Source organism: Rattus norvegicus, chromosome 1 (genome assembly GCF_021556685.1).
Source record: "Rattus norvegicus strain SHRSP/BbbUtx chromosome 1, alternate assembly SHRSP_T2T, whole genome shotgun sequence".
Classification (NCBI taxonomy): domain Eukaryota; kingdom Metazoa; phylum Chordata; class Mammalia; order Rodentia; family Muridae; genus Rattus; species Rattus norvegicus.
The window spans coordinates 46,078,048-46,102,502 of NC_141534.1; the positions used below are offsets into that span (position 1 = coordinate 46,078,048).

Genomic DNA, 24,455 nt, shown 5'->3' on the forward strand with positions numbered 1-24,455 from the left:
CCTGCTATACATCCCAAGGGTTTATTTCAAGAGCAGAGCATTGTACTTGTAGTCAAGAAGGGGATCCTGGCTTTGTGTATTGTGTGAGTTCAAATTCATGATGAAAATACTTAGGCTCAGAGGGGTTCTTACTTGAGCCTTGAAATTGGGGAATAAACCTCTGTGCTTAGTCTTGAATTCAGGAACTTCTGGTTAGGTTCATGAAATGAGACACGTGACTTCCTACCACAGTAGACAGATAGCCACAGTCCCTGCTGAGAAACCAATGTCATCGGGAAAATAGACCACCCTTTGTGGCACTTGGGTTTTTTTTTTAATGATAATGATTTGCTATATAGTCTAGGCTGACCTTGAACTTGAGATGTTTCTGCTTCTGTGCCTCTCCCCAAATAGGCCTAGAATTACAGGGGCTTGCTACCATGCCCAACTCATTCTCCCTTTTTCTTCTTCATAAGGAATCCTTCATGTATTTATTTAACCATAGTGAACGTCTGCTGAGTGATAGGGCCTGCTGGAGGAGCTGTGGGAATCAAAACAGCAAGCTGAGCGGATGAAAAATCCTTACCCACGGGGAGTTTGGCTGTGTCTCAAGCCCATGGAAACAGAGAACAAGTAAACGTAATGTAAGAAATTGTAAGAAATGCAAAGGAACAGAAGATGGCCAAGGCACGAGGGACAAGGCAAGGGCAAGAGGAACAAGATCAGGGATGAAGCAGGACACTGGTGACCTGCTTGGTTTTTCTTGTCAACTTGACACAAGCTGGGGTCTTCTGAGAAGGCAGAAGCTCAACTGAGACAATGCCCCCATAAGATTGGCCTCTGGGCCAGCCTGTAGAACATTTTCTCTATTGATGATTGCTGTGGGAGGGTCTAGACCACTGTGGGTGGTGTCACCCTTAGTCTGGTAGTCCAGGTTTGCTATAAGAAAGCAGGCTGAGCAAGCTATGAGGAGCAAGTCAGTAAGCAGCACTCCTCCATGGCTTCTGCATCAGCACCTGCCTCCTGGTTTTTAACCTGACTTTCCTCAGTAATGGACTGTAATCTGAGCTTTACGATGAAAGAAACTCTTTCCTCTATTTAATTGTTGGTGGGGGTTGGGTGAGGAGGATAAGCAGTAAGCTTTGGAGATGTAATTACAACACATCAGTTCCTCTCCCTTCAGACAGTTCAGTTATGCTCTTTTGTAAATGGATTTTGGATGCAGCACGGCTCAGCTATAATTATTTATGCATTGTCTACTCCTATGTAAATCCATTCCATTTTTCATCTTTGCTTTTTCTCTTGGTCCTTGGCATCTCGGATTTGTTATCAGAAGCTCTGACACAGTTCAGATCATCTCCTTTGTGACTTGGGTGGTAGCCTTGAGTTAATTCATTTGGAAACGGGCCTAGAAAATTGTGGTTGTGAGTCTATTGCCCAGAGCTCTGGTCAGCTGACCCTGGAGCAGGGAGAAGAACTCCAGCAAAGTTTCTGGAGGAGTAGGGTACCTGCCCCTGGACTTCCAAAGCTGGCTCTGGAAACTGGAGTTCCCAGGGATACTCTCATCTCATGAGCTGCTAATTGCCGGCTGGCCCGGGTTGTTTACCCTTTCTTCCAGCAAACCTCACTCTCCAGCTGCCATCAGTGTGTCTAATTTGGACTTCCATGTTTCTGTTAAGTAATAGGCAGGTCAGACTTTTTGATGTCCGGGCACATTTGTATAGCAGAGTTAGCACAGTTCTTTGAGCATTTGTTAAGTTTATCATGTGTTGCGTGTATGGAATGAATGTGTACGTGTGTTCATTTGAGCGTTTGCACACATGATAGATGTCTTCCCTGCTCACTCTTCACCTTGTCTTTCGAGGCAAAATCTCTCCCTAAATTTGCATCTTGCTGATTCAGCTAGAGTGATTGGCTTAGGGACTCACCTCTCCTGTCCCTCCTACCCCCAATCCCACTCTGGGATTATAGCAGCACAAACCTCCATCCAGCTTCGATGTAGGTGCTGGGGAATCCGAACTTGGGTCCTCATGCTTGTGGCCAGCAGTTTACTGACTGAACCACTTCTTTAGTCCCTAAATTCCATCATTTTTACTTTATAAACATAACAAGCAAAAGGGGCTTCAGATGAGGAACTTGGGCATCTCGATCTGAATATCAGAATGTCAGTCACCAGGTTTGCTTGGCCACTGAACATTTAGGCACCAAGGTTTAAATGATGAGGTGTGAATACAGAGGGTTGCTTATGTTTCTTTAGGTGGGTGGGAATGGGAGTTTATAGAAACTGCCTTGCCTCGCCTGCTTCTGTTTAAGGATTGTGTTCTGTGAGAAGTAGGGACCTGCCTGCAGGCTTCAGGGAGAGATCACAGACTCTGTGTTTGGAGCCCCCAGAGCATTCTGTCTGCCTGCCTGCCATGGGAGTCCCTGTTTATAGCCTTGAGAATTGTGGTGTGTGTGCTTGTTGTCTTGTGTCCACGTCCAAAAGTCTCCTGGCAATGGGAACGTGGGGGGACGAGAGGCTTAAGACACAGTAGACTGTGCTGTGATTGCAAAGTCACCATGGTGTGTAAGCTATTGAGAGACAGGAAGAGTTAGAAGACTCTCTTTTTAAAATTTAATTTTAATTTGTGTTATATGGTGTGTGATTGTGTGTGTGAGAGAATATGTGTGTGTAGGTGTGTGTGATAGTGTGTGTGTGAGAGTGTATACATGTGTTAGTGTGTGTATGTGTATGTATGTGTGTATATGATAGAGTGTGTGTGCATGTGAAAGAAGATAGTGTATATGTGTGAGAGAGAAATAGTGTATATGTGTGCGTATGTGATAGTGTGTGTGTGAGAGAGAAATATGTATGTGTATTTGTGTGTGTGTATGTGTGTATGTGGTAGAGTGTGTGTGTGTGTGAGAGAGAGTATGTATGTGTGTATAAGAGAGAGTGTGTGTGTTTGTGTGTGTGTATGTGTGTATGTGTATTTGTGTGTGTCTGTTTGTGTCTCTGGGTGTGTATGTGTGTTTGTGTGTATGTGTGTATATGTGTGTGTGTGTGTGTGTGTGTGTGTGTGTGTGTGTGTGTACCCCAGAAAGCAGAAGTGAATGTTAAAAGGACTTTGTTAACATAAAGTTAAGGCATTATTGATGCGAGCGGCTTATCAGGGGTGGTTACCAAAAGAGAGTCCTTGGAACACACACCAAGCCTTTCAGATTTGTCAATCCAGTGTGATGAAATAGTGAGGAGCTGACCTCAGAGCACCTCCAGTTAATTGCATGCCCACACTAGGGACTCCAGGCTGGCTTATGGCTGTGCTTGGCAGAGAGCCAGATGGCCAGGTCATGACTCTGCCAGCAGCTATCCTGGGAGCCAATGCTGTCTGGACTGACTGCTTCTCATGTCTGCTCCACCATTTCTGCCTTATCATAGACAAACCCCAAACCACACCTAGAAGGGTAGGTCAGTTTTGAGCATGTGTTTCCTATTAGCATGATGAGCATGTTAAATTGCTGGCAACAGCATTTATGAAAGGCTATGGGTCCGGAGCAAGGACACTTGGTTCTAGTCCCTGGCCTTGCTATATGTGACCTTGGGTACAGCCTTCTATTTCCTGTCTCATCTCTCTTAAGATGAGGCTTGGGGAAGCCAATTAGGGCTTGTCTTTTTGCTCTAATGTTCACTTACGACGGGAGGGGAAGTAATAACAATTTAACTTCTATCACAATGCCCATGTCTTGTAAAAGTTTACAAAGTCAAAAAAGCAAAGCATTAGTATTTTTAGTTTTGTAGCAAATCCCATTACCTCTTTAAATAGAGCCAGGTCCTGGCTGCTGGGAGAGGTGTGGGTTAAGACTGTGGTAATAGCAGGCTGTCTCCATGCAAAGTTCACACGGGGGCCCCAGGGGCTCTAATTATCCTCTGTTCAGTCTGGTGGAGCAGAGACATGTTATTATCTTACTCTGGGTAAATCAAGGCACAGGCACATGATGCCACTGGTAACTTGAACAAGGTCACAGTCAGACTTAGAGGATACCGTTGAGCTGTTCTCCGTCTGGGTGAGAAGTGCTTGCATTTTTCACAACTTTTATAGTAGATATAACACAAAGTCCAGCCTTTTTTGTTTTTTGTTTTCCTTTTTTCCCCTTTTCTCCATCTTTATTAAATTTGTTATTTCTTATTTACATTTCAATTGTTATTACCTTTCCCGGTTTCCAAGCAAACATCCCCCTAAGCCCTCCTCCCCCCCTTCTATATGGGTGTTCCCTTCCCCATCCTCCCCCCATTACCGCCTTCCCCCCAACAATCACGTTCACTGGGGGTTCAGTCTTGGCAGGGCCAAGGGCTTCCCCTTCCACTGGTGCCCTTACTAGGATATTCATTGCTACCTATGAGGTTGGAGCCCAGGGTCAGTCCATGTATAGTCTTTGGGTAGTGGCTTAGTCCCTGGAAGCTCTGGTTGGTTGGCATTGTTGTTCATATGGGGTCTCGAGCCCCTCTTTTTTGTTTTTAAAGCTCAGTTTTAATTTGCCGTATCGTGTAGCAGATACAGAGCGGGGGGACAAGACAGCTCTTGCTGTCATAGCCCAATTTTATCTGGAACTAAGGGCGTCAGTTAGGAGCCACCTACCTGGTGGTGTTTGGGGTTTTTCTCCCCTTGGCTGTGAGTTGTTGGGGATCCCATTGTTCACAGTGATGGTTCCAGAATATTTTTTCTTGTGCTGTTTCGAGGGTTCGTAGTGGTCCTCACTAACCCTGTAAAGATGTGGCCATGTTTCCTGAGACTCGTTCTTAGAATTCCCTTACAGTAGAGTTGCATTGTCAGTCCCGATCTGTTTCCTGTATGGACCTGCACTGGTCTGTAACCCTCCTCTGAAAATACGTCACATGGTTCACACACTGTGTGGTTTTACTTTAAAGCGTACCCTTCCATGATCTTTCTGCCCTTCGTGAAATTGTGTGGCTGCATCCTCCATCTCTTATTTCCTCATTTGTGTCACCTCAGAAAAGTAGCCCTGAGCCCCCTGGGCGCCATCCTCCCTTCCAGGAAGTCATGTTGTGTAAATGGAGTCACTCAGGGTATAGCCTGCCATGCCTGATCTCTTCAGTTGCCTGTCATGTTTACTCTCTCCTCCCTAGTGCAGCGTTTTCTACGTTAACTTATATTCGAGCGTTAATCAGCCTTTCACTACTCTTCATGGCAGAATAATACTCCATTTTACCCTGTTTTATGCAGCAAAGTAGCTCTTGCTGTAGCGGGCGTTCGTTGTCTCCCTCTCCCCAGCACCGCTCCGTCTTCTGCATATTTTTTTGTTAGGCTTCTTTCCCTTTTTTTATTTTTTATTTTTTGGCTAGGATCTTTTGATAAAACTCCAAATCACTGGTTTCAAAAACCTTGAACTTAAAAATCTATTTTATTGAGATAGGTCTGGAAATCTAGCTGAGTCGGTAGAGTGCTTGCCCATCATACCTAACACCCTTCTTCAATCCCTAGCACCATATAAAGTAGGCATGCCCCAGACCTTTAATCACAGCTACTCTGGGCTCCACAAACCCCAGCTGGGAGATAGCGGGAGGGAGGGAAAGAGGGAAGGGAGAGTGAATCTCTGAGTGGCTGGAATACATGCTGTCTGTCTGTCATATACCTCCGGATGTAATTGTCACTTGGCTCCTTTTTCAGTGGGTTTCACTGCCTGGTGGGATCAAGTATACTTTGGGAATGTTTCCTTCATTTCCCACTCCCCTTTTCTTTGGGCTTGGGCTAACTAAGCACAATTCCTAAGTCACAGTCATAGCCCTCCTGGAGGACAAGGATGTCCTGTGAGGGAAAGTGGCTTCCTCCTCAGCTTTCTCTGTTGTCCTAAGGATGCCTGGGTGTTGTACTGGGCATGGTGGTCGCCAGCTGCCGTCGCCACCCTGGACACATTGGCCTCACTTCTCCTATGACTCTCAGGAGATTTGTCACTAGACAGTTGGCTCAGACCGTGGCAGCCTGCGCATCACCAGCGCTTGCTGCACTGACAGTCGTATCACCCGCTGCATTGTGACCTCGGGTTCAGTGGACTTTGGAGCTTTATGAAGTTTACATTTTTCTGGCATGGTATGTATGTAACAATAGAATCGATTTCTCTGCAAGCTTTACAACATGGCTGCTTTGAATGTCTTCAACGCAGAATAGTAATGAGTTTTCAAATGGAAGGCCTGCAGAAGGTTTAGTTGGTAAAGTGCTTACCATACAAGCATGACAACTTTTTGATCTCTAGGACCCATGTTAAACAAACAAACAACTAGCCATAGTGCTATACGCTTGGAATCTCTGTGCTAGGAAGACAGAGGCAGGTCAGTTCCTGCAGTTAACTGGTCAACCAGCCTGGCCTACTTGGAAAATTCCAGGCTAGTGAGAGATTCCTTCTCCAAAAACAAAGTAGATATTATCCTGAAGAATGATACCTGAAGTTAACTTCTGGCCTTCACACTCATGTGTACCCTCAGCTACATAAGCACCTATACACATATAACAATGCACACACACACACACACACACACACACACACACACACACACACACACGGAGAGAGGGAGATTCTTAAGCCACAGCCAGACTAGTAGATTGACTTTTTTTATGTAATGATAATGTGTGGTATTAAATGATGATCTTTTGGTTCGGTGGTCAGGTCTCCTAACCTTGAAAGGGGTCAGTTCTATTGTTTATGATTTCATTTAAGTGTCTTATTTTCATTCTGTTCCTGACAATTAGTGAGTAATTTTGCCTTGATGATAGAACACCGCAAAATGCCCTTAGTAAGAGATGCCACAGGCCATTCCACTTTAAAGTCAAACCATGAATAAAACTTAGGGAAATTGAAATTAGCTAAAAATAACTACTGCTATTCAAAGCTCTCAGATTTCAAGTTCAAATTCATGTTTGTGGCAGCTTCACGGCATTGTTTGCAGGTGAACTTCATGTGTAGTGTGTTCTTTGTGCTGCCACTTCATATGTGAGGTTAACGGGGAACTGAATGATAATTGGTATGGCTTGGAGAACTGGTTGGGGGAATCTTAATTGTGTATGTACAAAGCATTGTTGTTCAACTGGCAGCTTTGATTTACTCAAATATTGATCTGTTCTTAAAATTGCATTTGTAGTTAAGAAAAAAGCAAAAGCTACATGGAATGAAGGAAATGAATGGGATAAAAATTCTCAGGTTCTCTTTCGTTCTTTGAGTCCTTTATCTATTGAACTGTGCAGTGAAAATACAGGGAAACCAGAAAACAGTACAAATTAAGACACAGTCCAGGGCTGGAGAGATGGCTCAGCGGTTAAGAGCACTGACTGCTCTTCCAGAGGTCCTGAGTTCAATTCCCAGCAACCATATGGTGGCTCACAACCATCTGTAATGAGATCTGGTGCCCTCTTCTGGCCTGCAGTCACATATGCAGGCAGGATGCTGTACATAAAAAAAAAAAAAAAAAAAAAAAAAAAAAAAAAAGACACAGTCCACACAAAGTGTCAACTGAATGTTGGAATGTTGGAAAGTAGGATACATTAAAACATCAAGGATGGGACTGGAGAGGTAGCCCAGTAGTTAAGAGCCCTTATGTTCTTTCACTGTCCTCCAAGTGACACTTTGAAGGCTGTGGCTGTGGTTTTAACTATGTGTTGTCTGGAGACATGGCTGATGGGTCTCTTGCAGTACTCTAATCTCACACGTTACAGGTGGTTTTCATTGTGTTAGTTAGTTCCTTGTTCCTATGTCAAAATACTGTAAGCCATAAGCCTTATTTCCCAGCCTCTTTGTTCCCCCAAATTATGTCTGGGCCTTAATATTTCATGAGTAAAAGCCTAAGTCAATAGCTTTGCCTTGTTCCCGAACTAGCTCATACCTTAATTACCTATTTATTCTATTCTAAGTCTTGACATGTGGTTGATTACCTCTCCTCAGTTTCATGCAACCATCTTCTTCAGCATTCCAGGGCAAATCCCTCACACACAACTCTGTCCCATAGCAGAGAGGATTTCTCCATTCCTATTTCCTGTCTATGCTCATAGGCCAACAGCCTTTCATTAACAGGTAAGGCTTCCACACATTGCACAAAAGATTCCCTCTACAAAGTACCAGGAAAAGCAGCTTAAGGAAGGGAGTTGCTTTAGCTTACAGTTGGAAGTAATCTAGTTGATCGTGTCAATGAAGCCATGGTATTGGAGTGTGAGGCGTCTCATCTGATTCCACCCCCAGCTGGGCAGCAGAGAGAAATCAATGCTGGCTCACCCCCCCTTTCTTCTACAGTCTAGAGCCTCAGCCAGTGTGTAGTGCCAGCCATACTTACCGAGAGTCTCCACCTCCATTAACCTAATCTAGAAAGTTTTTAGAAACATGCCCAGAGACTTGTCAATATCAATCATTGTGTAAGTGGCTCAAATGAACTGAGCAAAGAATTAGCACCATTACTAAGTAAATGTCAACAAACTCTCCAAGACTGCCGGGATCTTGGCCTTTCCACACAAAGCTTGATCTTGATCATTTCCCCCCTTATGGGGTTATTAGGACAGACTATTGCCCTTTATGATCATGGAGGCACTACTGTGTTTTTCATTTCAGCATAGTAGAAATACATTATCGAAAGAAGGCCTTTGGGCCTGACAGTATTGCAATCAGCATACTACACTATGCTTTGGAAGTGGGGAGAGAGAAATTGTTCACTGGTAGTATGAGTCTTCAGGACCAAACAAAAGTTTCCATTTTCATGCCCTTGCCCTTCCTGCTGAGCGTGACATGACTCTCATCCCAACAGTGAAGCAGAGCTTGTCCAGTGCTGTGACTACTGTCTTTGCCCATATGTGCTGCTCCTAGGTATGATTCCAGAGTCATTTCTAAGCAGAAATGCTTTGGCTTATAGTTCTGGAAACTAAAGTCCAAGATCAGGGCATTAGGTTTAGCCATTGATTCTACAGTGGCCTTGACTTCTGCATCTTCACGTGGCAGAAGGCAGAAGGCAGAAGGCAGAAGGCAGAAAGAGGAGTGCACACACCTCGGAGAATCACGATCTAGTCCCATTAATGCCATGTCCCAAGGACCTCATCAGATCCCATCTCCTGCCACTTTCAGTGGTGGTGAACTTTCTAACACATGAATTCTGGGTTACTTACATATTCATACTCCTGTGACTTCAATCATTAATTTCTCAAAAAATTCAAGACATTGAATGTCCTACAATTTTCATTTCTTGTTTGGAGCATAGTGATCTTGAGGTTTTCCATGGAGTTTCATTTACAGTTGCTTTTCTCTGAATGCAGGAACTGTGCTCAGGCTTATGCATGGGGTGGATCATAGATCATTCTCGCTTGGGCCAGTGCTCTTGTCCTACACAGGCAGGCCCCATCCAGACTGCCTCAAGGGCAGAACCAACATTCTTACCTGTCCTTGTAGCCCCAAGCAGCCTAGAGCCTCCTTTGTCTGCTGGCTGCCACTTGGGAGAAGTCTAGGGGGTAGAAAAAATAGAAACCCCATTTCTTTGCTACCTGGGATTATGGGATGGTACCAGCTGGGGCCAAACTCCTTCCAGTGTTTCCTATTCCACTGTTTCAGAGACTCCTTCCCTGTTCCCATCAAGGTGTGCACAAGGTGTGCTTCTTACAGGACAGGAAGTAAATGGAGAAAGCTACTTTCTTGCATCTTAATTGCCTGCCTCTGTGTTGCATATTAAATGTGCTAGATCGGATTCGGGAGTGATGTAATCCTAAACTTTGGATTAAAGTTACAAAGTATGTGATTGGGCCGATCTTAACTTCAGCATTTCCCGGAGCTTCTGTTTTTAAGCCGGCACCCAAGATGCTATTTTAACACAAGTCATGCCCTTTAATTGCGAAGGACTTGAGGCTTCCAGTGGCACTAATGGGGCCTGGGCTGACGAATCGTTCAGGAAGACACTGTGAATTACTAGGTGTCTTGTACCTAAAGCCTTGTGTTTTCCCTGCTTGTCTGTCACAAACTGGAGGGCATAAAGGCATAGTGGAGAGGTGGTGCTTTCCCATGACAGACTCCATGGCATGTCGTCCACCTCTAGAAAATACTACTGATGAAGGAGACCGGTCGCCAAGTCTGGTGTCAGCGCAGCTGTCCCTGATAATGAACCTGGCTCCTGGCACCCATCTGAATGATGGACTCTCTCAATCGAATGTGAAGGAACTGACTACCGCTTAGATCTTTGGATCTGTGATCGCCCTGCTGCCAGGTAGACACTTTTGGTGGCCCAAATTAAATAAATGGTGGGTTTTCAGTTTGAGAGATCTCATCCCAAACTTGATTTCCCCGAGGCACACCAAGGCAAGGGCAAATATTTAACACAAGCAAAAGTAGCTATGTTGATGGGATTATAATGTGGCCACTTTCCTTTATTGGCCATTATGAGTCCTCTACAGGACTGGTGAGGTCCTACATAAACAGTGAAGAACCCCCCATGCATGTCCCTGTGTGCGTCCCGATGAGAAGGCCTGGATGGGTTTAACAGGGGTGGCAGCATGCGGGTGGGGCTGTGGGCAGGCATTCGGTATCCAGCACACTTAAGCGGCTTTATGCATGAGCATTCAGATTTGACCGGCCTACACTCTTTTTTATTGTCTGGTTTCCATGCTTCCAGAATTTCTATTTCTCTATTTCTCCTCTAGAAACAACACACGGAGCTTGCTAAGTGCAGACTGCCTAGGTTACTACTCTGTTGCTGTGATCAGACTCCTTACAAAAGGAACCCGGGGAAGTACGAAGCTGCTATCCATCATGGTGGGAGGTCGGCAGCTGGTGAGGGCTTGAGGCATCTACTTAATTGCTTCTGCAGCCAGGAAGCAAAGAGAGCTAAATACTGGTACTCAGCTTGCTTTTTCTTGTTATTCTGTCCATCCTATTGAATGGAGTGCCACCGATGGTTAGCACGGGTCTTCCTACTTCAGTTAACCTAATCTAGAAACTTCCCGGAGATACACCCACAGGTTTGTTTCTTAGGTGTCTGTTGAATTGATTACCAATACTTGCTGTTAGCAGCCATTGACCCTGTCTAGCTTGGCTTTCCCAGAGTCTTGTCAATCTCCAGGACAATGCTAGGTCATGATTGACATTCTGGGGAATGTGTATGCTCAGGTATGCTGTGTCTTGTGACACTTGGATGGTGGGACAGCTAGCTCTCAGCTTTCCTACCTTGGGGGATCTTAGGGATGTCTAGAATAACCCCCTCTGGGTCCCAGAGTATGATGTAATGCTTTCCCAGGCATGAACTCATACAGAAGCCCCAAAGGTACCTATAAGCTCCCTGCAGTTAAGGAGATGAAGGTGGTGGAGGGGCTGTTTGGAGTGGAAAGGGTTCTGACGGGAACTAGAACCATGTTCTGCCGCTGGGTACAGGCCACACCTTTCTCATCCTTACCTGAGAAACAGTGTCAGGAAATGAATGAGCATATGAGACCAACGGGCTGGGAGAGTTTCCCGTGAGCTCCAAAGTTTTGTGAATATATTGGATGAATGACTCAGAATTAGCTCGACACCCACTCCCACACCTCCCAGGCTATTTTCTCCTGCATCCATCTGGCCCCTCAGGCTCCAGTGCTCCTCTGCCCTTGTGTCTCCGAGCTCTTCATGGGACTGGAGCCTCTCGGTCTTCATTTCTGTCCTCAGCATGCAGCACCCTCCGGTGCAAAAGGGCTACAGTAGAAATCCTCTACTGTGAGCAAACATGTGTGACCTATGTCTCATCTTTTCTGGGCTCGACGGAAGTCTGGAAAAAAGGGAGCTTGCTGTTTACAAGGTGAAGGCAGCAGAATGCTAATCCAGTTCTGTTACCTAGGCAATGTACTTGCACATCGTGGGGCCTTGTGATGTTACTCTATTTTTCTTCATGCTTCTCTGACTTACATGTCTCTTTTGTCTGCTGTACCCTTTGCATTGGTGTTTCCAGGGTCCTATTTTTCCTTTTTTTCCTATTAATTAATTTTATTTATTCACTTTACATTCCAATCACTGCCCCTCCCTCCGCCCATTTTTTTTTTTTTAAGTTTAGTTTTTGTTTTGGAAACAGAGTTCCATGAACTTGCTCTGTTCAAGGATAACCTTGAACTTCTGACCCTCCCCCCTTTTTAACCTCTGTAATGCTGGGATTACCAATGTGCACCTTCCTCCACATCTGGCTTATGTGGTGCTGAGGACTGAACTCATGGCTTTGTGCATGGTTGCCAAGATTCTATTAACTGAGCCACATCCCTCTGCCTGCCGTGGTCCTTCTGAGAGAATCTTCATATTTTTTCTGTGGTAGGTGTCATGCATCATGACTTTCCCAGGTATATTCCAGTGACATCCAGGACCACATCCATGAAGACCTTTGGGCCTGGCCACTGACAACCTCCCACTAGAAGATCCAGTTGTCTCTTAGCTTTGCTGAAACCAAGGTTGAAGCTTGCATGTTTTACCTGCTGTTGGGTTCCATCAACTAAGCCGCCTAAGACCAGCATCTCCTTGGATGCCTTTGCTCTCTGCATCTAGTATAGGGAAGGGTTGTGAGGGGTCTGCTTTCTCAAACCCCAGCATCTCCCTGCCCAGTTTTAAATGTGTGGTTTTTTTTTTTTTTTTTTTTTTTTTTTTGCTGTTACTATATTTTGTAAACATTCGGATCCTTCTACTTCATTTAGCCCCAACCTGCTTTTCTGTCTAGACTTTGCCTTCCCCACATTTCTACCCCTCGAGCCTCTGCTTTCTGTATAGACACACAACAGGTTCCATGACTGATTTCAGCTCTTGGTACCATTTGGCTTTCCTGAGCTGCTCCCCACTTATGGAGCCCCTTGTGTTGCCTGCCTTGGTCATGCCTATATTTAAGACAAATGAGCATCCCTAGGATGTACAGCCTTAGTCAAGTGTCTCCTTTTTATGGAGCCCTTTGCTGTCCAGGGACAGTGAGTTTTCCTCACAGGTCCCACTCAGCCCTGTGTGTTGTTTTTAAGCTCTTACCTTTACCTCTGTCACTCACCACTCACCTCTTCCAATTCGAGAAAGAAACTATAGACTCTGTGAGACTATCTTACATATTTCCTATTTCTAGTGCTTCTCATAGTCCCTTTGAAAATAGCTAATGCATGGAAAGCAAATATTGGATGGATAGATGGGTAAATGGATAGATGGTTGGATGGGTAGATAGATGGGTGGGTAGATAGATAGATGGGTGGGTGGATGTGAAGATGGAGGGATGGATGGATGCATGGGTGGGTGAGTGGATGGGGGAGTGGGTAAGTGAGTGGGTGGTGAATGGGTGGGTGAATAGATAGGTGGATGGATGGATGAATAGATGGGTGGGTGGATGGATGTGTGGATGGAGGGATGGGTGGATGGATGAATGAGTGGATGGATATGTGGGTGGGTGGATGGTTGGGTTGGATGGGTTGATGGATAGATGGATGGATGGATGAATAGATGGATGAGTGAATGGATGGTTAGACAGGTGAGTAAGTGGATGGATGGATGGATGGATGGATGGATGGATGGATGCATTGCTGTGTTCTATATCCACTGAATAGGGAAATTTTCCTTTTGTTAATGACATAGTTGGTTTTCCTTTTACAAAGGTGAGCACATATCAGAGTAAAGAGACCACAGTGGAGGAAATGGTTGAGCCTTTTGGTTCAGTGTCTCATTTATCATGTAGTGATTGGACCTGCTAGTGAGTTCATGTGGTGATATGGGCAGTCCCAGGCATTCTTGCCTTCCTCGCTGTATGAAACTTCCCTGGGGACTGTTCCTGCCTTTTTGATGGGCTCCACCTCACTTGGGCTTATTTAATTTTATAGTTACAATTTGTCAGGAATGAGACTTGGAGTCCTTGTAGGGTGGGATTGGGTGTTGGAAGAAGAAATGAGAAAGCAGAACTACAGATGTCTATAGACCATGGAGATGTGATCTGGGGACCCCTCTACTCCATCTTCAGTGTGACTTCTTACTTGATTCCTCCACATCCATCAACTCTTTGGGTACCCAGCTCTTCCTGTGACGTTTTGTCCTGATCATGCCTAACAGTTTACTTGCCACTGAGTTTATTTTTGAGCTCAGCCTATTCAGATGGGCTAGCTACTTGTTGTAGCTGCCTGGGATCTGAAACCATCTGGTTTCTCCTAGCTGAAGGGGGCCAGAGCTGGAAGAGAAACCCATGTCGTTTTTTGTGTAGAGTCTGGTCTTTCCATCTCTCTTGATTTGTTAGCTTGAACTTGAGTGGATAGAGTTGTTGAAGCTGGTGTGTATTTATAAGTATGAGCTTCAAGACTTGCCACCAATACAAAGAAGTTGACAAGGGTTTGCTCTTAGGGCAAAGATGTGGTTGATGCCAGAAATGGACTCACATTCATAAGTGAGTAAGTCATGGCTCATCAGTGTCTGTGATAATTACGTCATTGGCTTTCCAAGATGTCCCTAGCAATTTTGTCCTCATTCAAAAATAGGGATCTACCAACAAAGGTTCATTGCTGTTAGATTCTTAGTCCAAATGCTTTATTTGAGATTAAAGCCTAGTGAAACTCTTTGTACCATGATGGGAAATGTAACAAGGCTGGAAAACCATTATTATGGTGGTCTCTTTCCTCAGAAGTGCCTGGAAATGAGGCTGTTACAGTCCTCTAGCGCCCAGATCTGGGTCTACATACAGCAGCTATGTGCATATCAGAAAGCTGGTGTCTTTAAGGACTGCCACTCTCATTGTTGTCCTTTTCTTTTCTATTTCTCATTACAACTCACTGAGAAAGACCCATGCATCTTTTGTCATTTTTCCCCCTGCAGATTTCAGCAATGTCCCTGACGTCACAACTGGCCTGAAGAGGAGCCATACAGAAGGCACCCTGGATCAGGTGCCCCACAGGGAGAAGATGGAGCAGACATTCCGGGTAAGACCTCAGCCCAGATCACAAGCCAAGAACCAGCCACTGGTACCTGAGGTTGGGGATATAAAAGATGGAACTTTTCTATCTCGGGTCCACTAGCTGATGCAAACCCCTTTGTCCTTTTAAAAATTAAGACCCCCTACGTGAGGGTATGCGTGTGGTTTTGGATTCGTTGTTGTTTTGGTGTATGTGTGTATGATTTGGGGATGGGGTTTGTTTGTTTGTTTGTGTTTTGTTTTGTTTTGTTTTTGAGACAGAATCTCCCTCTCTAGTTTAAGCTGGCCTGGAGCTCACTGTGTAGTCCAGGCAGGCCTCCAGCTCGTAATGACCCTTTGACTCCGTCTGTAAGCACTGGGATTACAGGTGTGAATCACCATACCTATTTGCTTTTCCTTTTTAAAAAGTGTGTGTGTGTGTGTGTGTGTGTGTGTGTGTGTGTGTGTGTGTGCGCGCACGTGCACATCTGTGGTCACAGTTTATGCCTGTGTGGGAGTGGATATGCCCATGCATGTTCTTGTGGAAGCCAGAGGTCGATGCTCATGTTTTTTTTCCAATACTCTCTACCTCAGTTTGTGAGACATGGACTCACTGAACTTTTTGCGGTCTGGGTAGGCTGGCCGGCCAGTGAGCCCCTCCTATAGTCTCTGGGGTTACAGACATCATTGCCCCACTTGGTTTTTATGTGGGTTCTGGGGCTTGAACCTACGTAGCAAGCCATCTGTCCAGCTATTTATGCATCTGAAGTGAGAAGCGATGGGGACCATTCGCCTTCAGCCTGACTTCTGGCGTGCCATCCAAGAGCAAGGGAGACAGAGCCAGTCCTGCTTCGGGAATCTGTTTAGAAATCCCGAGATGGAGGTCCTAAGCCTGGGGATCAGGAAAGCCAGGTTCAGTTACTAGACCTGAGGTTTTTTAAACCAAAAGTAAATTATCAGTTTCTGCAGTGCTGTCATTTGATCGTAGTAAAACATGTACAACATGGCCTGGAGAGATGCCCAAGCAGTTAAGAGCATTCACTGTTCTTCTAGAGAACCCGGGTTCAATTCCCATCACCCACAGGGGCAGTTACTGTCTGTACTTCCAGTTCCATGGGCTCCAATATCCTCTTTTAACCATCTGCAGGTATCAGGCACTCTCACTGCACACACATGTACATGCAAGTAAAATACCCATACACATAAAATAGGAATATATATATATATATCTTCATATACCTATATATCTCACATAGCTTGCCTCTTTAACCACTTTCAAATGTGCACTTTAGTGGTGCGACACGTACCCAGGATGCCCTGCCTTTTGCCTCCAGAACTGTCTTGACTATTCCTGTTGAACAGTCACTTTCCATCTCCTGCCTCTCCACAGTCTCATCATACTTTCCTCTCAGCTGCCAATTGTATGCATGGCCAGAAAAGCACCATTGTATAAGCATCAGTCAGCATGATAGTGCATGCCTGTAATCCTAGCACTTGGGAGGTGAACACAGGAGCATCTGGAGTGCAAGGTTGTCCTCCGCCATATAGTGAGTTAGAGGCCAGCCTGGGCTACATGACAATCTTTCTTAAACACACACACACACACACACACACACACACCACACCACTTACACACACAAACACACACACACACACACACACCCCACACCACTTACTTACACACACAGACATAAAGACACATAGACAGACAGACAGACACACACAGACACACACCCCACACCACTTACTTACACACACAGACATAAAGACACATAGACAGACAGACAGACACACACACACAGACACACACCACACCACTTACTTACACACACAGACATAAAGACACATAGACAGACAGACAGACAGGCACACACACACACACACACACACACACACACACACACACACACCAGACAGATACACATACATTTAAACACACATACCCATATGAAACAAATACACATATACAGACACACACACAGATACACTTAATACACACATTCATACACACACAGATGTACACAGACACACACACTAAACACACAGACAGACAGACAAACACACACACCAGGCACACAGACACACACATAAACAAGACAGACAATTACACACACATACACACACACACAGACACACACACACAAACAAGACAGACAATTACACACACACACACACACACACACACACACACAGAGATCAGACAACAACAAAACACATCTCACCCTTTTGACCTTGGCTTACTTTTCATCCGGGTGATACAATGTGTCAGATTTTTCTTTTAAAGACCAGATACTATCCCATTCATTGCAAGGATGCACTGCATTCTGTTTAGCCTCACATCTTTCCGTTGGTACACTGATCTCTCGTGAGTGATACTGCAATGGCCAATTGGCACACACACTCTCCTCAGATCTTTCTTTACCTTCAGGTTTTGGGGTATGTCCCTGGAGTGGGACTGCTGGAGCATAACTCTTCCACATTTGCCGTTTTTAGGGAAGGTACTGTGAGCATCCATAGCACTGACCCCACTGCCTGCTCAGCAGCCACGGGCCAGGGCTGCAGCTCAGCCACATCCTTGGTGGCATTTTCTGCCTTCCTTCCCATCCCTCTGTTTGTAAACTGTTCACGATCATCTTACCCTTTCCGCTCTGTCTAGAGTTTGAGATTACAATGGCAACTTGGGGTCTTTGTTTCTTGCTTGAATAAATAAAAGATACAAAGGCAGTGGCGATTCTTGTAGAATCGCGTGCCAGCTGGGTTTCCATAACACTGAGGGCGTGGGCCCTTGGTGGGCGGCATGTAGCACACCCTTCAGGCTTGATGACCTCCACTGAAGTGGGGTCCATTTAATGAGAGGCCATGTGCTCAGCCTCTCCTCTTTCTTTCTTCCTCAGCCCTGCCCCCTGCAGTCTTCTGACTCCCCCATGGCCCAAGATAGCTGGTTTTATTCCAGGACACAGATTTTTTTTTTCTTCTGAACTGAAATCCATCAGTTCTCTGGGGTTGCAGTTCTAGTCTATCTCTGTTAGGCTGTTTTAGAAAACTCAGTACTGTGGCTCTCTTTTCTGTGTGTGGAGCAAGAGGATCATAGAGCATCCACCTGATGAGTTCTGTTTGCTTGGGCTTAATTGTTTGGAGCCATACTCCCTAAAGCATGCATGAAACAGAGTCTGTGTTGAGGGAGGGCACCCCGGGCATAGGCTCAGTGCATGTCTGGAGGAAGATCGCTCAATGCTATTAAGAATGATTTTCTTTCTGTGATAATTTGCTTGCATTACTAATAAGGAAATTCATTTTTATCTCCATTTAAAAAAAGATTCAATAAAAGAGACATGAAAAATTAAAAGAATTAGCACAGTAAGTTCATAGTGAAGCAAAGACCAGTGAGCAGTTAGACGTAGGAAAGGAGAGCTGAAGGCTGAGTGGAAATTTGGACGATGTGAGCTTTCCCTTCCATTATAATGAATAGTGAGGCCAGCCTAGTCTACAGAACAAGTTCCAGGATAGCTAGAACTACTCTGTAAGGGAGGCTCTGTCTCAAAAGACAACAACATCAAAAAAAAAATTGGAGAGAGCTGATACACACACACACACACACACACACACACACACACACACTCACACAGACAAAACACTCAGACACTCACATATAGACACATACACACCACTCACACATACTCAAGACACACATATGCGCTCATACTCACAAAGACACATACACACACCAGCACACACACCACTCACACTGACACACACTCACACATACACTCTCTCTGACACTCACACACGCAGACATACTCTTACAGACACAGTCACCCATAGATACACACATGCCACTCATACAGACACACATACACACACACTCACAAAGACACAGATACACCCACCACTCACACATATACACATTCACACAGAGACACAGAGACACAGACATATATGCACATTCTCTCTCTCTCTCTCTCTCTCTCTCTCTCACACACACACACACACACACACACACACACACACACACACACACTTATATGCATAGCAAAGAACACAGAGTAGAAAATGAATCAGAAGAGTTACATATGTGTATTCTGTATAAGGGACCCATTTGTCAGCATGAAATCATTTGTGTTTCATATGCACCGGGTACATGTAATACAGAAGCAGCTTTGTACAGTGTTGGTGCTACATGTGTGTTGTAACTGGAGGGCAGGAGGGGCCATTGCTTCTTTTCTCCTGCTGGTGTGCTGGATTTTGCAGCCTTTTGGATTAGGAATTCTCAGCCTGAGTGAACAGATGAAGGATTTGCTGCCAAATTTCTCACAAGTCAGAAGTCACTTACTAGTTGGGGTCAATGTAACCACATCTGATGATAGACTTCAGCTCCCTGGGGAATAGGGTGACGTCCAGCAGTCAGTCTGTCGGGCAGTCCTTTGTTTCTTGGGAAGAGTGAATTTGTGATCACCAAAAGTCATAATCAGGATGAACGTAGGGCAAAGGGCAGGGAGTTGTCAAATTTATGGGTCTTATTTATTTATTTATTTATTTATTTATTTATTTATTTTTTTGATATAGGTTTTTACCCTGTGCTAAGGGTTAGACCCAGGGGAACCTCTTTAAATCCATTTTGCCTCCAAGTTAGATTCTCAGGTCTTTTTGAATGTTAAATTTTGTGACAGAATATCATTAATTTGTCTAGGCTGACTTGAACTTGTGATCCTTCTGCCACCATTAAGTAGCTGTGCTTCCATACCAGGGTATTTATAGTATTTACTACTACTACTACTACTACTACTACTACTACTACTACTACTACTACTACTCTACTACTACTACTACTACTACTACTACTACTACTACTACTACTACTAGTACTAGTATTAGTATTACTATTAGTATTAAGAGTCCAGAAATCAACACTGGGGATGAGTTTGATTGCTCTCCAACATTTTCAATCTTTTATGTAAGAGTCATTCACTGAACCACACCAATTGGCTGGACTGGCTGGCCAGCAAGCTCTGAGATTTGCCTGTCTGGCTACTGCTACTCTTGAAGCAGCTAAAGATGCTCTAGACCTTGTCAGGGCTTTTTACGTGGGTTCTGGGGATCTGAACTCAGATCCTTAGGCTTACTTAGCAGACGCTTTACCAGCTGAACGTTCATCTCCCCAGTCATGTGCGCATGCGTGTGTGTCTGTGCGCATGCGCGCCTGCGTGCCTGCGTGCCTGCCAGTGTATAACCCGGGATCCTCCCTGTTTTCCCAGAAGTGGATTGGGAGTTACCAACCTGCTGTGTTTCTTTCCTATGCTGGGAGAAACTCTCCCAGGGGCCCCTGCACGCTGCCCTCTAACAGGCACCTGCTCAGGCCTGCAGGAGGCGGTTGCTCTCCAGGGAGAGGACCTGCCTCTGCTTCCTGGATCTTCTTAGGGGTCATTAACTTCTTTTCAGATTAGATTCTGGTTGAACCTGGGCCATTTGGGGTGTTTTACTAACAAGTACTCTAGACTTAAGAAAAAGGAATAATTTCCATTGAAAATCCCATGAAGCCTGGCTTGATGAAACACAGCTGTAACCAAGGCTTTTGACAGCCCCACAATTTCTGCAAATGGTTCATAATTGATTGCCTTGTCTCTCTTTAAGGGTGCCTATTACTGTCACAGCTCTTTGTGTGACCCTGTCAGCTTCTCCTGTGGGGGATTTTTTTCTTTCAAGCATTGTTAGCAGTTGGCATATGTTATTATGATGGGGGGGGGTGGGTAGAGTTCTAAAGGAATAATTTCTCTTTGGGTGAGGGAGTTGAAGGAGTTTTTGGATTGTTTGGGGGGGGGACCTCAAGGTGTGTTAAGCGGTTTCCCCACAGACAAGCCACTCGAGTACTGGAGACTGTCAGTGGACATATGGTACTTAGCGAATCTGTTGTCCCTGCATCTGCTGTAACCTCCTGGTGCCTCTTCAGAGCAGGCAGGCTCACAGTTTGGGGTAGGAATCTAGTGGAAGGGCGTGTACCTTCTCCAGGCAGCAGGGAAAGAGCGTGGTGACGCTAGGGCGTCCTTGTGGATGTGACAGAAGAACAGTTTGCGATTTTTCCCCCATTTCATTGCCTGGTGATGAGAGCTGAAGGAGATGCATTGCCTTCCATACTCTCCAGCAGCAGTGGCCTGTAGCCGGCTTCCTTCTCCAGCACTGAGAAGGAACAGGTGCCTCTGAATCTCTCCTTTTCATGTACAGGCGTGTAAGTAAACACAGGCTTGGGATTCTTGATCCAAGTACAGGCGGGTTTGTGTTTTCTCCCAGGACTGAGAAGTTGATTTGACTCTAAAAATGTCTAAATGTTTGCCTAGACGTTGCAGTGTGGGTAGCAGGGTTCTTTCTAGAAGGGGTCCCGAGAGCGATCTTGAAGCACTCTGTATTTATAGGCGAGAAGAGAACTTTTGTGTACTGGCTCTGTGGTATGTTGACTTTGCCTCTTTCTTTCTGAGGTCTTGTAGTTCGTCTCTAAGGTAGTTTTGTCAGTTTGAAATAGAGGATGTCATACCTGTGGGTGTGGGTGTGGGGGGGGGAAACGTTTCCTCTGTTTACCGTATTTAAAAGGGGGAGAGAGAATTTGATTATTACAAATAATTTTATGCTTGAACAATTTCCTCGGAGCATAGCTCATGCTTGCATTGGGCTGAAAGCTGTGAACTAAATACCTGTGAAAGAAGCCTTGTTTTCTGCAAGGTGAGCAGAGGTTTGGTGTGGCCTTTCCTCCTCAGTTAATTTTCTAGATTTTACAGGAAATTTTATGTAATCACCTAGCGTAGCTGTGGCTGTGATTATTTTTTGCAGTTTGTGGGCGTTGTGTTGCTAGAACAGAGAGCGTTGGGAATTGAGATGTACAGTATAGCAACCGTGTGTTGTGTGCTCTGCAATTTGATAGTTTTAAAGATGTGTTTTGGGCCCGTTGTGCATTCAAGACAGAAGAAAAGGCTGCAGTGACGGTTAGCCTCCCAGTAACCAGGGGAACATAACTTGTATTTAATATTTGCCTCCCGCCCACTCATTTTGCTCCACCTTTTAAGTTTTTCACATGAATTGCTCTTTAAGAGCTTTCATATCAAAGAAACAGAAGCTGAAGCAAAAGATAGGGGGGAACATGATTTGTTTCCCAGCATTCCTTAAGAGCACACATTAGGGTTTCTCGCATTACCTCGGACTTTTGGGGCTTTAAGATGTTTTGTAAGAAAGTTAAACTAAGCACCATTTATTTACAAACTGTAGTCTGTCTTCGTAGATGCTCTTGATACTCCGATGTATTTATTCATGGCCTTAAAGTCAAACGTCTATTTTTAAATGCAAGTTGTCTGAACTAATTCGTATTTGAATGGACAGAGAGGTGGTATCTTCAAGGCTTTGTTCCTGGAAAATGACTCAGGTGTGGCATTCTGCCATAGAGACCATTCTCCTGGGACGGGACAATTTTACTTCAGGCAGCCCTTTCTTTCGGGTGGTGGTATATCAAAAAGAAACCTTGACTGGGTTAGAAGGCTGAGTTTGTAGCCTGTTACCCTGGGATTTAACAGTGACCTGGGCGATGACACAGCATTTAGGCGATTGAGCAGCCTCCCCTGACAGAGTGCACATTCTACTCAGGTCTTCGCATCTTCCTCATGCGGGTGGTGGTGGCAGGTACTGGCAGGATTCGGTGCCAGATAAGAATTTATTTACAAAAATATGAATGTCCTAAAGAAATGATACCAAAACTACTAGTGTGTGTGTGTGTGTGTGTGTGTGTGTGTGTGTGTGTGTATGTGTGTGTGTGTATTAAACACTTTAGCTGTCCACTGGGTTTTCTTGGAGTTAGTGTCAGTTGTCAAGTCTCCTGAGCTTTTTTATCCTCAGGATAAAATAAAGAAACAGATACCAGGGACCACGGGGATTGGGTCCTCCTGGCTCTCCGATGTCTCCATAAAGAGATGACATAATTGATGTAGTAAAAGTTTCTCAGGTGTAGTGTCACAAGTTGGCTGGGATTACTGAGTAGAGAAAGAATGCGCTTGGTCTGCTTTTTTCCTCAGAGGGGCAGGCCGTGAGTGCCCGGTCACTGAGCCCAGAGAGACACTGCTGATCAGTCTCACAGATCTGCCCGCTGAGGGGAGAGATGGGGTGAATGCAGGCTGGAGAAGGAACAGGCTGCTGTAACTCCGTACCTGGCTCTCCAGTGTAGCGTCCTCTTTTAACACCGTACATCCTTGGAACACAGACTGGATGACACGTTCACTGGGCTTGTTGGAGGCAACTTTGCTGGGTTTTCACTGGAGCCTGAAAGGGCATTCAATCTCTTGATAGTTCCCCATCTGCTACCCGACCCCACGTTCCTACCTGCAGGCTATCAGTGCTCAGATCATCTCTTCTGGATCTGTCCTGGGTCATTAGGGCTAATGTGTGGCCCATGGCGTTTGGCATGCAGAGTCATCCCAGGGATCATTTAATCTCTGCAGAATGAGAGAGATCATGCTTTCCCCTTTTCTATGCAGGGTTTCAGGGAAGGGCTCAAAGTCAGTTGGCCATGGACTTGAGTTGTAGAATGGCCGTGAGACCCCCGAGATACAGATGTGGCAATACAGCTGTTCTGAAAGCTAGCACTCATCCTGGGAAAGAAATCTAGTTGAGTCTGAAGGGGGGAAGCAGGAAGTCCTGATGCCCACGGCCTTCTTCTCTACTTCTTGCAGCCATCCTCAGCCCTGTCACCTTGAATCATTCCTCCCGATGACATTGTCTATCGGGACAGAAGAAATCTGAAATGTGGGCAGAGGCTGTTATCAGGGGGTTGAACTCTGAGCAGGCCGGGGCTGGGATGCACAGAAATCGAGGGTCACCGAATAGATACTCAGCTGTCTGTGAAGTCTCAGACATGAGGACCCCTCAGTGACTGAGGCTTGGGGTTCCCTGTGGCCCCATGCCTGTGAGTTTGCATGCAGTTTGGCAGGAAGTGTGCAGTTTTCCATGTTATTGAGATGTGTGACTTAGCGGTAGAGTCACGAGAAAGGCAGAGGTTCTAGGACAGTGATTCTTAACATGTAAGTCATGACACTATCGGGTCAAATGTTCTATCAGAAGAGGTACTGACTAAGACTATCAGAAGAGACAGACATTTACATTACAATTCAAAACAGCAGCAAAGTTACAGTTGTGAAGTAGCAAAGAAAATAGTTTTGTGGTTGGGGCTACCACAACAGGAGGAAGGCTGAAAACCACTGTTCAAATACCAACTCTAGGAAGTCCAGACTCCCCATGTCTTTTCTGGTTCTTAATGGTCCTCACAGGAAGAGGGGGATCCCTGGGGCAACCTGACTAAAGGAGGTTGGGAGGAATCATGGTGGTCCTTTCTGCCCTTCCTTTTCTCCCATCATCTTTGGGCTCTGTGATTCTTTGTGAACAGGCTAGTTTCCCCAGATACCCCTCTGTCCTTTGTCTAGGACCCCAGTACTATCCTTCCTGCTTCCCCACACCTCCGATTTCTGTCTTCTCTGCACTCTCCCTTGACGTTCTATTTTTCCAGAAGAAAAAAAAATAAGTTGTTATTCAGAGTGGGCTTTGGAATCACATCGAAGAGGAAGGACAAAAGTGAATCCATAGAGAGGAT

The 24,455-nt window shown here is 45.2% G+C and overlaps 1 protein-coding gene across 5 annotated transcripts in view; it reads left to right on the forward strand.

Annotated features, from left to right (window-relative positions):
• Tiam2 (TIAM Rac1 associated GEF 2) overlaps positions 1–24,455 on the forward strand; it is a 201,317-nt gene that overhangs the window by 145,620 nt on the left and 31,242 nt on the right. For 4 of the 5 annotated variants that reach the window (NM_001427474.1, XM_087653111.1, NM_001427473.1 and 1 more), the window contains one exon: positions 14,767–14,870. In NM_001427474.1, coding sequence (NP_001414403.1) covers positions 14,767–14,870 — 104 coding nt within the window. Of the gene's footprint in view, positions 1–14,766; positions 14,871–20,718; positions 21,063–24,455 lie in introns of those variants that run through there. The other variant, XM_087653266.1, reaches the window with a different exon arrangement.